The 12,138-nt window shown below is 38.1% G+C and overlaps 1 protein-coding gene across 1 annotated transcript in view; it reads left to right on the forward strand.

Moving 5' to 3' along the window:
• ADAM23 (ADAM metallopeptidase domain 23) overlaps positions 1-12,138 on the forward strand; it is a gene marked incomplete at its 5' end in the record, with an annotated part of 173,423 nt that overhangs the window by 79,725 nt on the left and 81,560 nt on the right. The window contains one exon of the mRNA XM_011993918.1: positions 2,104-2,167. Within this exon, the coding sequence (XP_011849308.1) occupies positions 2,104-2,167 (64 nt within the window). The remainder of the gene's footprint in view (positions 1-2,103; positions 2,168-12,138) is intronic.

The following is a 12,138-nucleotide window of genomic DNA, read 5'->3' on the forward strand; positions in this document are numbered from 1 at the left end:
GATACTAGAAATAGGTATGTTCATGAGAAAAAGAGAGCCTTAAAAAGAGGGAAATAGGATAATTAAAGTGACTATCCGATTTGAGAATTCATGGTTAGAATGCAGCTCTCTGCCCCTGTAATTACAGGCAAAATTAAAATAACGTGGTTTCCAACTCTTAGACATGCTCCAATGATTGTGTGGTTGAAAATCATAAATTACCTGTAGAGAGACACAGTTAGAATGCAGTTAGGGAGACCTCTCTGCCTCCTGGTGTTGCAGAAGCTTTGCACAGAAGAATGGTACCATCACCAGCTCTGTCTGTATATCACAGTGCTGGTAGCCAACTTAATTAACTAGCAGTGAAAGAAGTTTCTGCACCCTGTGAGATATTCCCCATGTATACAGAGTTCAGTAATTGTCATTACTTTTGCTATCTGAGGTTTTTTAAAGGGAATTAGTAGACATACCACAATTTAGTTTCAAGAGTGGAATTATCCTTCTATACACATTTGATTTGTGATTTTAATGGGAAGCATGTCTAAAGTTTAAGCATTGACTTCCTTTCTGTGTTGGAAAGGTTGTCCATTAGCAGACACAGGGCACTATGCTGGACATACCCAGGAGGCCCCCAGTTACTCTGTTGACTGGTGCTTTACACCCCTTTCCAGCCCTCTTCACTGAATCATTTTTAGAATGCATCAGATGCAGCTCTCAAAGTGATGCAAAATCATTGAGTCCTCCCATTCTTCAGCTAAAGAAGTAGTGTCATGGTTTCCTAACAAGAAAACCTACTATGAGGCAAGATTATAGAAAATCAGAATAGCAGAGTAGGGCAGGAGCTGAGGAATCTTCTGCTTTAGCCCTTCATTTTTACCTAAGAAGAAATAAAGACCCAAGTTTAGGGCATACAGCTGACTCAGAGTGGGACCTACTCCTGTCCTTCAGTTCCCATTAGGATTAAATGAGTTAATACCATTATAGTCCTTATAATAGTACCTGTGTCATAGTAAGTGGTCAGCAAATACGAGTTATCACTTGTCATTATTCCTAGTGGTAGAGCCCAAACAGGAACCTAGATGCCCTAATGATGCAGTGCTCTTCAGGAGGCACATATTTTATATTTCCACATTGTAGAGGGAGAAATATGTTTTAAGAAGTTGAGTTAAAATAGTGACCACCACAGTGCCCATTTATGTGTACCTACTCAGCATACTAGTACTTAGTCTGTACTGAGTAAGTACTAGGCTAAGTACTGCATTTCTTAGCCCAGTACTGCATAGTCTGAGCTAAGTACTGCATATTCATGGTTTCCTTTAATCCTCACAGTGTTCTATGAGATTCACATTCTTGACCATCCCCATTTGACATACAAGTTGGGGAACTTGCCCAGGGTCACACCACTAATATGGGGCTGAAGTAGGTTGTTTTTTTTTTTGAGACCTCTACCTCCCTGGGATTACAGGTGTGAGCCACCATGCCCAGCCTTGTTTTATGTATTTTTAATAGTCGAAAAAAATCAAAAGAAAGATAATATTCCATGACACATAAAAATTATGTGAAATTCCAATTTCAGTGTCCATACAGTTTTGTTGGAATACAGCCATGCTCATTTGTTTACATATTGCCCGTGGCTGCTTTTGAAATATAATGGCTGAGCTGAGTAGTGTAGTGGAGACCGCATGGCCCACAAAACCTGAAATATCTACTCCCTGGCCTTTATAGAAAACACTTGCTGACTTTTGCGTTACACTCTTCCTTGGTGATTACGTTTTATGACATTCCAGCGGTTTAGGGCATAATTGTGGAGTTTTTATAGGATCTGTCTCCTCGTGTTACTTGTATATTAATTAACATATGAATCAGATCCTGAATAGTGTGTATAAAAAGAGTTCACTGTTAGATTGTCTATGTCTTGTCTTTTTTTCCCTGTAGATTGGGGAGTAATTTATTCCTGGATACTGTGTGAGACTCTTGATGATAACCTGTTTTTGTTTCTGTACTAACCATGGATTGCAGCTGTTTGTGATTTGCATGCCCCTCACGTTCATTTATTGAGCCGATTGTTTTTAAACCTCCAAGTGTCTTAGACGCAGAAATCACTCTATTTTCTTTCCTTTGTAGTGGTTTGTTGTCTTCTGATTATGTGGAGATTCACTACGAAAATGGGAAACCACAGTACTCTAAGGTACGGTTACTGGCGTCGGCAAGTTCTCTAGTGTAAGTGTACCAGTCATAGAGTTGATCAGTGCACACTGCATTGTTTTGATGTCTGTCTCGGTAAAATCACCTGTGCTCTTTTACAATGATACTATTTTTAGTGAGGAGAAATTTATTAAAATGTACAAATGTTTGAGATAACATTAGGTATTCAGGACAAAAAATGTTTATTGTTTTTATTATACATACAGTACCTTTTGTGATAGTATAAAGAGCTATTCAGTTCCATATCAGCACCTGAAAGTAGTCAGTAAAGCAGGACGAGGCTCATGGCCATCGAATCTGGATTAGAAGACTGAATGGGCTGTTAGAATGATTCTTTAGTGCAAATGACTTTGCTGCCCAAGAAGGGCAGGGGAAGTGAAATTTAGGTAGTACTTTTTCTCTAACCGTCATAACAATTCTGTGAGGTCAATGTTATTATTCCTGCTGTACTACGGAAGAAATTAAGGCAGAGAGAGGGCAAATAAGCCTGCTTAAGGCCATGGAACATTGAATATGAGGGTACTTGGGTATCTGATTCCTTCATTTGGAGATGAAATTTCTTGTCTTCAGGAAGGATTAATAAACAGCAAGTGAATTTGGATTAAAGCAAGAGAGAGAGAGAGAGAGAGAGATGGTTTGTATGTAAGAAACAGTGACCTCCATCAGTCAGGGTGAAGATCCTCAGAATGGCTACAGAAAGAAACTCTGACTTTTAGGGAGTCAACAAGTGCCATTGAACCTGAGCAGTGTCCCTGGTGTCCCGGATACTGGGGCACAGGAAAGGAAACAAAGTGGGGAAACATCACTAGATTTGTTGTTTGTTTGTTTGTTTGTTTCCTAGATTGTTAACACATGTCAACATAAAAGTAGCACCTTTCCCATGTGTGGACTTGCGCAGTATAGGTAACTGGGATTTTCAGTGTGATGGCTTCTCAGCAAATGTTTATAGGCGCCCTTCATTATAAATACTGCCCAGGAGGCCCTGGCATGTCTCAGGATTTATAACATTCCAAATTGTAATTGGACGTGTTTTCCAGCCTTTGGTTTTGTGCCACAGATTAAGAACTTTCATGTATCATTAGTTGTCAGTTCTTGCCTTAGGTTGCACTTGGGGGTTGTTGAGTCTCCCTAAAAGTTAATGCTGTGGAAAGTGAGCAGAAAAGCTAAATCAAGCGCGGGAACGAGCTTCCTGGCATTTGTACAAACTGAAGCTTCTGTCAGCTGTGCCAGGGCCCTGAGCACTGCGGATGCTGAATCATGAGCCTGGAGTAGACAAGATTGCAGGGAACTTTATAGACTCAGCAAATGAGCCACCTTTGCAGGACACAGAAACCTGATCCAAACTTTTCACTAAGGCACTAAGTTAGTTTTTTTTTTTTTTTTTAAAGAAACAGAATAACTAATTGGCCTCCAGAGGTCATTTGAGGTCCCAAAAGGAGACCTTATAATTAATAAGATATTCCAAATCTGTTATCAATTGTAACTAAAATTAAAACAAAAGGTATTTCAACTCTAGCAAAAGAAATTGTATTCACTGCAGTTTGTTTTTGTGTTCACTGCTTTTCTCTCTTTCATGACCCATTTTCTCCAAATAGCTCATATGCCCAAACTTATGTGCTTCATAGATAATGAATTAAGTCTGTTTTTTATGTGTCTGTATTGATATGGTGCACAGTATTTTATGTCAAGATTTTTAAAATGTAGCAAAATTTTAAATATTTTAGCATGTATTAAGTAATCTTCTAAACCTTTAATTTTTAAAAACTTCATATTATTTCTAATTCATTTGTTATAATTTGTTTAAAAATGCCATGGTGATAGACATTTTGACTGTTTCCAATCTTTCACTATACGAATAACTTCAAGGGAAGGGCCTTCCAGATACATTTTGAATACATCCCTTATAATTGCTTCAGCGTTAATTCTGAGAAAGGAATTTTCTGGGTCAAAGAGTTGGTACAATTTTTTAACACTCTTCACATATATTAACAATTTTTCTTTCTGAAAGTTTGTATAAATTCATATTCCCACCACCATTACATATGTATATATATATATATGCATTTGTAAATAAACTTCATGAAGATTGTCTTTTATGCTGTTTCAGAAAATCTTTGTCCAGAGTACCAGAAAAGGAAATTAATATGTAAGAATGACTAGGTTAAACTTACTTTCACATAATGCAGCCTTTTTTCCCCCAAATATCTCAAATTGTTTATTTATTTATTTATTTATTTTTTTTTGAGATGGAGTTTTGCTCTTATTGCCCAGGCTAGAGTGCAGTGGCGCAATCTTGGCTCACTGCAACATCCACCTTCTGATTTCAAGCAATTCTCCTGCCTCAGCCTCCCAAGTCGCTGAGATTACAGGCACCTGCCACCACGCCTGACTAATTTTTTTGTATTTTTAGCAGAGACAGGGTTTCACCATGTTGGTCAGGCTGGTCTCAAACTGCTGACCTCGTGATTCACCGGCCTCGGCCTCCCAAAGTGCTGGGATTAAAGGCGTGAGCCACCATGCCCGGCTCAAAGATCTCAAATTGTTTAGAGAAAAGTACATGCACACATTGTACACACACACGTAGACACACAGTATTATCCACATAACTAAAGAACAGTCTTATTTGGCTGTAAAGTTAAATATGAAGGTAGATATTGACAGTATCCCAGGAATTAGTTGCAACCGCACTTTGAAAAGAGGGTTGCCTAGGTTCTCCCATTTCACCACTATCAAGCCCCTCCCTCATTCTTACTTCTCACTAAGAAAAGATTAATCTCTTGGCTTTTACTTTTATTGCATGCATGTGGGTTAAAAGTGCTTCTTTCCATGTGAAGCAAATATAGGAGCTGGAGAGGTAAAAAAGAAGCGTGTAATATGAATGCTGGCTATCAATCTGTGAATAAGGAAGAACTTTTGTTCTGCGCTTGATGGAGCAATAGCCTTTGTTTAAGTTCCTACAGTGCTTTGCACATAATATATAATACAACTATTTTGTTGATTTTTTTTACAACTTTAAAGGTAATTTATTTACTTTTCTTATTTTATTAACAAATTCATTGGGATATAACTTATATATCATAAAGCATATAATTGTTTTTAGTATATCTACAGACTTGTGCATCCATCAACATAATCTAATTTTAGAATATTTTCATCGTTCCATAAAGAAACCTTACACCACCTGTTAACAGTTGCAGTCTCTCTTTTACCAACTGTAGATAACCACTAATCTATTAATACTTCCTATCTCAGTAGATTTGCCTATTCTGGACATAAATGAAATCGTATAGTAGGTGGGCCTTTATGACTAGTTTCCTTTTTTGTCCCTAGCTTTAATGAGGTATGATTGAAAAATAGAAATTGCATATATTTAAGGTATATAACTTAAACTGTATATATAGGAATTGTATGTATTATACAAAACATCATGTTGATATGTTTATACATTGTGAAATTGTCACCACACTCGAGCTAATGAACATACCCATCACCTCACATAGTTATGTCTTTTTTTGTAGTGAGAACATTTAAGATTCACCCTCTTAGCATATTTCAAGTACTATATATTTGTTGACCAACTTTGCTGATGAGCCTATTTAAATAAGTTAATTTTTAGCATTTCAGTTCTTATAAAAGAGTAAGCATCAATATAACACTATGAAAGTACTTTTCAAAATTAACATATTTCTGTTAGATCTTTTTTGGTGAGCTGCTAATACATATTTGTAAGTGCTTACTAATACTTTGATTTCCCTTCTGCTTATAAAAGGAACTACTACCTGACCAGCAGTCATGATGAATAAATAGATGAAGTGCCTCCATCCCAACTTCCCTCTACCTTATTACTATCATTATTAGGTGGGGAAAGCGTCTTTTCCTAGGTCTATTTTCTCACCTTGGCTTCTTCCTATTCCCTTGCTCATTCTTGCTCAGGGAAGGAAGAGCAGTTTGACTGCTGGGAAAGTATGTCTGTGCAGCCAATTCCTCCCTCCCCTGTTTTTTTTTTTTTTTTTTTTTTAATAGGATCCACCTTCCTACAGGAAGAATACATTCTCTCCACCTTTCTCTTCTCTGAATTGTACTGTGGCCACCCCCGTGTGTGTGTGGCGGGGGGGGGTTGAGTTGTCCCACATTGTCTCTGCCTGGATGGGTAAGGCTAGCTAACTCCTGGGTGCAGCATTAGCAGGCCTATTAGATTCTCAACTAATCCTCTCCTCCAGTATAGCTCTATAATAAATGAAGGTGACATTTTTATGTTTCATTTCTATGTCACTCTCTCATTTAGTTTTAAACTTGGGTGGGCACCAATTCATACCCACGAGGATGGCTGTAATAAAAATGATGGACAATAACCAGTGCTGTCGAGACTGTGGAGAGATTGGAACCCTCATACACAGGTTGTGGGAATGTAAAATGTTGTGTGGCTGCTTGGCAGAACAGTTTGGCAGTTCCTCAAAAAGTTCAACAAAGAATTACCATATCATGCAGCACTTCTACTCCCAGGCATATACTCAAGTGAATTATATATATATGTCCACAAAGAAACTTGTACATAAATGTTCATAGCATTATTCGTAGTAGCCAAAAGGTGGAAACACCCTAAATGTCCTTCAGTTGATGAAGGAATAAAGGAAATGTGGCATATTCACATAGTGGAATTACTCTTCAGTCATAAAAGGAATGAAGTACTGATACATATTACACCATAGATAAACCTTGTAAACATTATGCTAAGTAAAACAAGCCATATACGAAGGGGCGCATATGATATGCTTCTGTTCATTTGAAATGTCCAGAATAGGCAAATTCATAGGAACTGAAAGTAGGTTCATGATTGCCAGGGCCTGGTGGAGTGCAGGGGAGGAGAAATGGGGATTGATTGCTAATGAGTACAGGACTTTTCTTCTGAGGTGATGAGACTATTCTGAAACTAGATAGTAGGGATAGTTATACAACTCTGTGAATATGCTAAGAAAAACACTGAATTGCATACTTAAAAAGGTAAACTTTATGATTTCTAAACAACCTTTATGATATCTAAACGATAACAAAAAACCCAGGTGGAGAATAAGAATTTACCCACCCTCTTCATCAAACAAGAATCCTTTAAGATTGGTCTTGTCACATATGCTCATGAATAAGCCATTCCTGCTCATTCATTAAACAAATATGGTTTTACTGTATAGCATAATGTCCTTCAGGTCCACCCATATTTGGCAAATGCCAGGATCTCCTTTTTTAAGGCTGAATGCTATTCCATTGTATGCACATGTGTTTGTGTGTGTGTGTGTGTGTGTGTGTGTGTGTTGAAATAAGCCAGACACAGAAAGGAGAATGTTCTGTGACCTCATTTATGTGTAGAATCTAAAAAAGTCAAATATGTATTTAAGTTGGTGCAAAAGCAATTGCGGTGTTTGTCATTGAAAGTAATGTCGAAAACCACAAATACTTCTGCACCAACCTAATAGAAACACAACAGTGGTTAGCAGGTGCAGGAGGTGGAGGGGTGGGAGTGAGGTGGTGGGTTGGAGAGATGTAGGTCAGATGGTACAAAGTTGCAGTTATGTAGGCTGTAAGTCTCAAGATGGAATGAATAGCATGAGGGCTATGGTCAGTCATATTGTATGATGGGAATTTGCCAACAGAGTAGATTTTAGGTGCTCAAGCCACACGCTTACATAAAAGGTAACTGTGAGGTAGAAATAAGACATGTTAATTTGATTGACTATAGTAATAATTTCACTATGTATATCAAAATATCATGTATATTTTAGATATATACACCTTTTTTTTTTTTGAGATAGTATCTCACTCTGTTATTCAGGCTGGAGTGCAGTGGCACGATCTTAGCTCACTGCAACCCCTGTTTCCTGGGTTCAAGTGATTCTCCTGTCTCATCCTCCCGAGTAGCTGGGATTACAGGCATGTGCCACGACGCCTGGCTAATTTTCATATTTTTAGTAGAGATGGGGTGTCACCATGTTGGCCAGGCTGGTCTCGAACTCCTGACCTCAAGTGATCCACCCGCCTCGGCCTCCCAAAGTGCTGGGATTACAGGCATGAGCCACTGTGCCCAGCCTGATATATATAACTTTTAAAAAACAAAAAAGCAGAAAAAATGTTGATTTAGCTTGTACCGTGACCTAGTTTAGGTCATAGTTGCTGTTCTAGGTACTAGATATGTATCAGTGAACCAAACAGATAAAAATTCCTGCCCTTGTGGGTCCTGTGTTCTCTTCTCACCTTTATTCTTTTCTTTATCAGTATAACTACATCACCCTTTTAGAATGTTCTTTGTGCTTTCCTTATCAAATCATCATCACAGCTCAGCTCAAGCTCCCTTCTAGGAGTGAAGGCTCTTTGGCAGCAGGAGAGCTTGGATTATGGTCAGTGGAGTAGGTCTCTGTGTCCATGGCTCCTGGCTGGGAGGTAGGGTTGATGCAGAGTGGAGGAGATTGGAGGAGTGCGTGTTCTGAAGACCTTATCTAGTGTGTGAGTAAGGGAGGGTGGGCCCTGCAGAAGTCAATCAGAGTCTGGCCGAGGTGCTCTGTTGGAGCCAGGAGTGTTTTCAGACACACAGGTCTGCCTGTCTTCCATTTTCTGAGTGTTTCCCCACTTCTTTCTGCTTCCTTTCCTTTATTTTTCTCATTCCCTTTTCCTTTAGTAATATTTTAATGAAATTTTCAGACTATTTTTTAAATCTATTTTCCCTTCTTTTTTACTGCCTCTCAACTTGCCATAATTGGGTTTAAAAAATCATGTTTGTGTTGTTTCTAACCAAAGAGTTAGATAACTTAAAGTTTGTATTTCCACTCCTGTACTAAAAATGACTCTTTTACTTGTGTATACACTAGAATTTTTTCCCTAGTCTTTGAATTAATTAATAGCCAGTTTTTTAAAAACTTTCTTACCACTGCATAAATAATAAACAATTTAAGCAATAGCAAGGAAAACAAAACTATCCACACTAAATCACTTAAATTAGATCCAGGATTATCAGTTATTTGAATTTTGAGTATAAAGTTGAAATTATTATTAATCATTCAAAATATTGCCCTTCCTGGCAACATTCGGAGTATATTATAGAATATGTAAGGAGCCCGGGGTTAAAATATGCCCCAAGAAATCAAGATAGCAGATGATACTAGCTCCTCACAAAGCTATTTTAAGTTGGAATAGTATAATTTATATGAACTATTAAAAATTTACATAGCATTGGAACAGCCATACTGTTCTAATACTTTATTAAACTACTGCAAGAACATTTTCCCTATTAAATTTAATGAAGGTAAATAATTTAACAAATTATTTAATAATTTATGTGTTGGGGTCTCAAGTTCCCCAATTCTCCAAAATTATTATTTTTATTTCCTTATTCTGCAGTAGTCAAAATCAGGTATACATGTCCCATTATAGATATCTTTTTTCTATTTCTCATTTGTTATCAGCTCACTGATTATTAAAATAGTTTAGCATATCCTAGTAGTTGATAAGCTTGAAAAATTTAAAGATACATATATAGAATAATCATTTGAGTATAGTGTCAGTAGTTTTTATTGTTATATTCAGAACCTAGATATCATAATATACACATTTTCTAGTTAAGGGCTGTGTAGTTTCTTTTCAAATGTTTATCCAGACCTGCAGGAATAGGTTGAAAATATCAGTGTGTGGTCACTATGAATGTCCAGGTTTTTGGGAGTTTCATAAGCAATAAAGAACTGGCTGATGGAACTTTACCATGCAGATAAAATAGTTAGACACAAAGGTAGGGTAATTTTAAAAACCAAATTGAAACTATTGGTTCTGTTTCCACTGAAATGAGTAGAATCAAACAGTTCCTGTTGTTATTACTATTATTATTATCATCATTATTATTTTTTATAGAGGCAGGGTCTTACTACATTGCCCAGACTGGTCTCAGACTCCTCCTGGGCTTAAGCAATCCTTCCTCCTTGGCCTCCCGAAGTGCTAGGATTACAGGCATGAGCCATGATGCCTGTCCAGTTCCTGTTATTAGATTAGTAACACCAGGGAACCGGATTTTGTTTCCCCTACAAGTTGTTATCACTAGAGTCACAAAGTTATTATCCCCAGCCGTTTCTGGTTAGGAAGTGTTTTTATAAGATGGACATGGCTTCAATGTGTCAGTATATGAAGAGGAAGCCTGGTAGGTTCCAATGGGATTCTGACCTTGGAAACCTTGTGGAGCAGAGTTATTATTTGAGCATGATCTGGCTTGTGGAGTGTTCAGCTGTGTGCAAGTAGCAGGCTGGGAAAGGTAGGGAGCATACTAGGATTTTTAATTTCCTGTGACTAGCCAATAACTTCCACTTATCAGATGCTCCGTTTTTGTTGAATTTAATTAACTGACAGTTTTGGATCTGAAAATGCTGATGTCTATAGGGGTGCACAGAGACTTGTGTCATGGGCTGAATTGAGCCCATTTTGGTTCTCCTTTCTGCCATTTGCCAAGTCACAGGTCTGTGACCCACTCCTAGGTGGTCAGGGCCAGCCCTCTTTAATTGTCTCAAGTCTTCCTGACTGGAGAAAGAATCATGGACTTGAGAACCTGAAGATGTGGGAATCAGTTTGTCCTTTTGTTATTTTTAGAAGAGCCTTTTGCACTTTGTTTCTGTCCCCATATGGGTATATGGAGACAGCAGTCACTGTGAGGTAATGGTTGGTGAAGATGGCCAGATTCCTGGGTGGTAGGCACCCCTGGAGCTGACTGTCCAAAGTCATGATTACCAGTGCCCTCTAGAAGTGGGCTCCCTGTACTGGCCCACTACTGTTATGCTTGGCACCCAAGATGGATTGCTCCTTCTCTCTCAGGATTTATTTTATATGATATAACTCAAGATGTTACTTTGCCGTGGTCTGAAGTGTTACCAAATAATATTTGTCCATAATACTTTTTAAAAACTTGGTATAAATTTAGTAATAAAAATCTCAGAAAATCCTCTAATACCACTACTACTGATATTAAATTGGAAGCTACCAAATTGCTTATAATGCTTAATATAACTACACAATGTGGCTATTAAAACTTTCTTATGATGATTGGATATTGCCTGAAGTCTCATGTAAGGTTCAAAAAATGCAGTGATTCAAGGCCGGACACGATGGCCCATGCCTGTAATCCCAGCTACTCAGGAGGCTGAAGCACAATAATTGCTTGCATCTGGGAGGTGGAGGTTGCAGTGAGCTGAGATCATGCCACTGCACTCCAGCCTGGGCGACAGAGTGAGACTGTCTTTAAAAAAGAAAATAAAAGAAAAGCAGCCCTTTACTGTACACACACACATACATACAGTTGATCCTTGAACTGCACGGATCCACTTATATGTAGACTTTTTTCAAGCAAACACAGTATTCGTGGGATGCAAAACCTGTGTGTATGTAGGGCTAGCTTTTCATATATGTGGGTTTCACAGGGCCGACTGTGAGACTTGAGTATGTGCAGATTTGGGAGTATGTAGGGGTTCTGGAACCAATCCCTGACCGTCTAAATATATATTTATCTCTTTTTTCTCCCAATAACCCACCTAAAGAACAGTTAGGGAATAAAAAAGGATATGAACCCACCAAGACAAAGACAGGAGAAGAGAAAACAAGCAGGTGAGACGTAGCTATAAAATTTCAGGAGGTGGAAGGTGGATGAGGGTTGACTCTTACCTTTGAGCTTTTCATGCTCTGCTAAGTTCGTTTGGGGGGAAACCAAGAAGAAACAAGTCAACTTATGTCACTTATCCCAGAAAGGCAGAAATAAAAGCATCTGAAAAAAGAAAAACTGGTTGAAAGTAGATGTAGAGTAGTTAAGTCCCCAATTTACTGCCTGCCCCGTGCAGCCAGATAACCAGATAAGAAGTCGGGAACTTCCCTAGTCTGGTAGGAGCTCATGTATGGAGAAAAATGGAAAGGAGGGAATTCTCAGCTATATTTTATAAATAA

The sequence above is a fragment of the Mandrillus leucophaeus genome, unplaced genomic scaffold, assembly GCF_000951045.1.
Source record: "Mandrillus leucophaeus isolate KB7577 unplaced genomic scaffold, Mleu.le_1.0 Scaffold436, whole genome shotgun sequence".
NCBI classification, from domain to species: Eukaryota; Metazoa; Chordata; class Mammalia; order Primates; family Cercopithecidae; genus Mandrillus; species Mandrillus leucophaeus.